The following is a 1,166-nucleotide window of genomic DNA, read 5'->3' on the forward strand; positions in this document are numbered from 1 at the left end:
CAGCGAGGTGAGGGGACATGGGGGGTGCACATTTGAAATGTCTCCTGGGGCAACATTGCCTCCCTCATACACTTCACAAGGCATCTGCAAGCACGTCTGCTTTGCAAATAGTTAATTACTTAAGGCAGGTGTTGGCAGTGTCCCCAGGGAAGTTGGGTGAAGGGGAATTGCTCACGCCTTTACCGGTGACTCTGCTGTGTCTCCCTGTCTTGCATCAGGTCTGAAAGTCGAGGTTACCCACTGTGGGCAGATGAAGAGGAAATACCGTGTGTGTAACGTTACCAGGCGGCCGGCCAGCCACCAGACGTAAGGCGGGTGGGGAGATGCCCTTGGAAAAATCTGAGCTGTTCTCCCTTACTAGCAGCTGCTGGTGGCGTTAGGGAGAGCTGGACAGGAAACTCCAGCCTGCGATGGCAAAAGGAGATGTGTCTGGTGCTCTGCAGCGGTTCTGGGCACAGCGACTCCGTGTCACGCACGGTGAAGGCGAGCGGGATGCAGGGGCGAGCGGGAGTGCAGAGGATGCTTTGTCTGGCAGGCGGCACGCTGCAGCGGGCGGGAGCTAACATGCCAGGAATTGTCCTAGTTTTTACCTCCGAGTTTGGTTTTCTTCTTTCTTAAAATAGACACTGCTAAAGCAGAAGCTTTGTCAGGGGATAAAGCGATTCCCTGCCTCGAAATTACTTGCATGTGCCTGGGAGCAGGCTGGGCCTGGGCACCCCTCTGTGTTGGTGCCGTCACCACCAAGCTGTTGGGTGCCACAGCCCATGGGTGTTGGCTCATCACTGGGGTTTGCTCTGGGAATTGCCCCTGGCAAGCCTTGGAAGCAAAACAGTGTTCAAGGCAGAGGCTCGGGGGAAGAGCAGGCGGATCCTCCAGGCCTCCCCATGCAGGGGGGACTGTGCTTGTGCTCTCTGCTGGGTGCTTGCTGAGGGGAGGGGGGGATGGTTTTGGGGACATCCACCCCCCAAGTTTCTGCAATGTTTCCGGAAATTTTGCCAAGGCGGGTGGGGGAAGGAAAGAAAGAAAAAACCCAACAAGAAATTTTGGCTTATGCTGTGCAAACCCAAGTGCTGGCAGAAAATCTCTCCTCGTGGTTCTTGCCCGATACCAAAACAGCAGTGCTGGCTCAGGCTGGTGCTATCAGGCTTCAGAGCCCCCGCCGAAAT

At 55.9% G+C, this 1,166-nt stretch overlaps 1 protein-coding gene across 1 annotated transcript in view; it reads left to right on the forward strand.

The window, feature by feature from the left end:
- The window catches only part of LOC104617937 (protein argonaute-1-like), a gene marked incomplete at both ends in the record, with an annotated part of 2,664 nt that extends 2,358 nt beyond the window's left edge, over positions 1 to 306 (forward strand). The window contains one exon of the mRNA XM_010283382.1: positions 219 to 306. Coding sequence (XP_010281684.1) covers positions 219 to 306 — 88 coding nt within the window. The remainder of the gene's footprint in view (positions 1 to 218) is intronic.
- Positions 307 to 1,166: the final 860 nt, after the last annotated feature.

This window comes from Phaethon lepturus, unplaced genomic scaffold, assembly GCF_000687285.1.
Source record: "Phaethon lepturus isolate BGI_N335 unplaced genomic scaffold, ASM68728v1 scaffold28323, whole genome shotgun sequence".
In the NCBI taxonomy this organism is placed as follows: Eukaryota; Metazoa; Chordata; class Aves; order Phaethontiformes; family Phaethontidae; genus Phaethon; species Phaethon lepturus.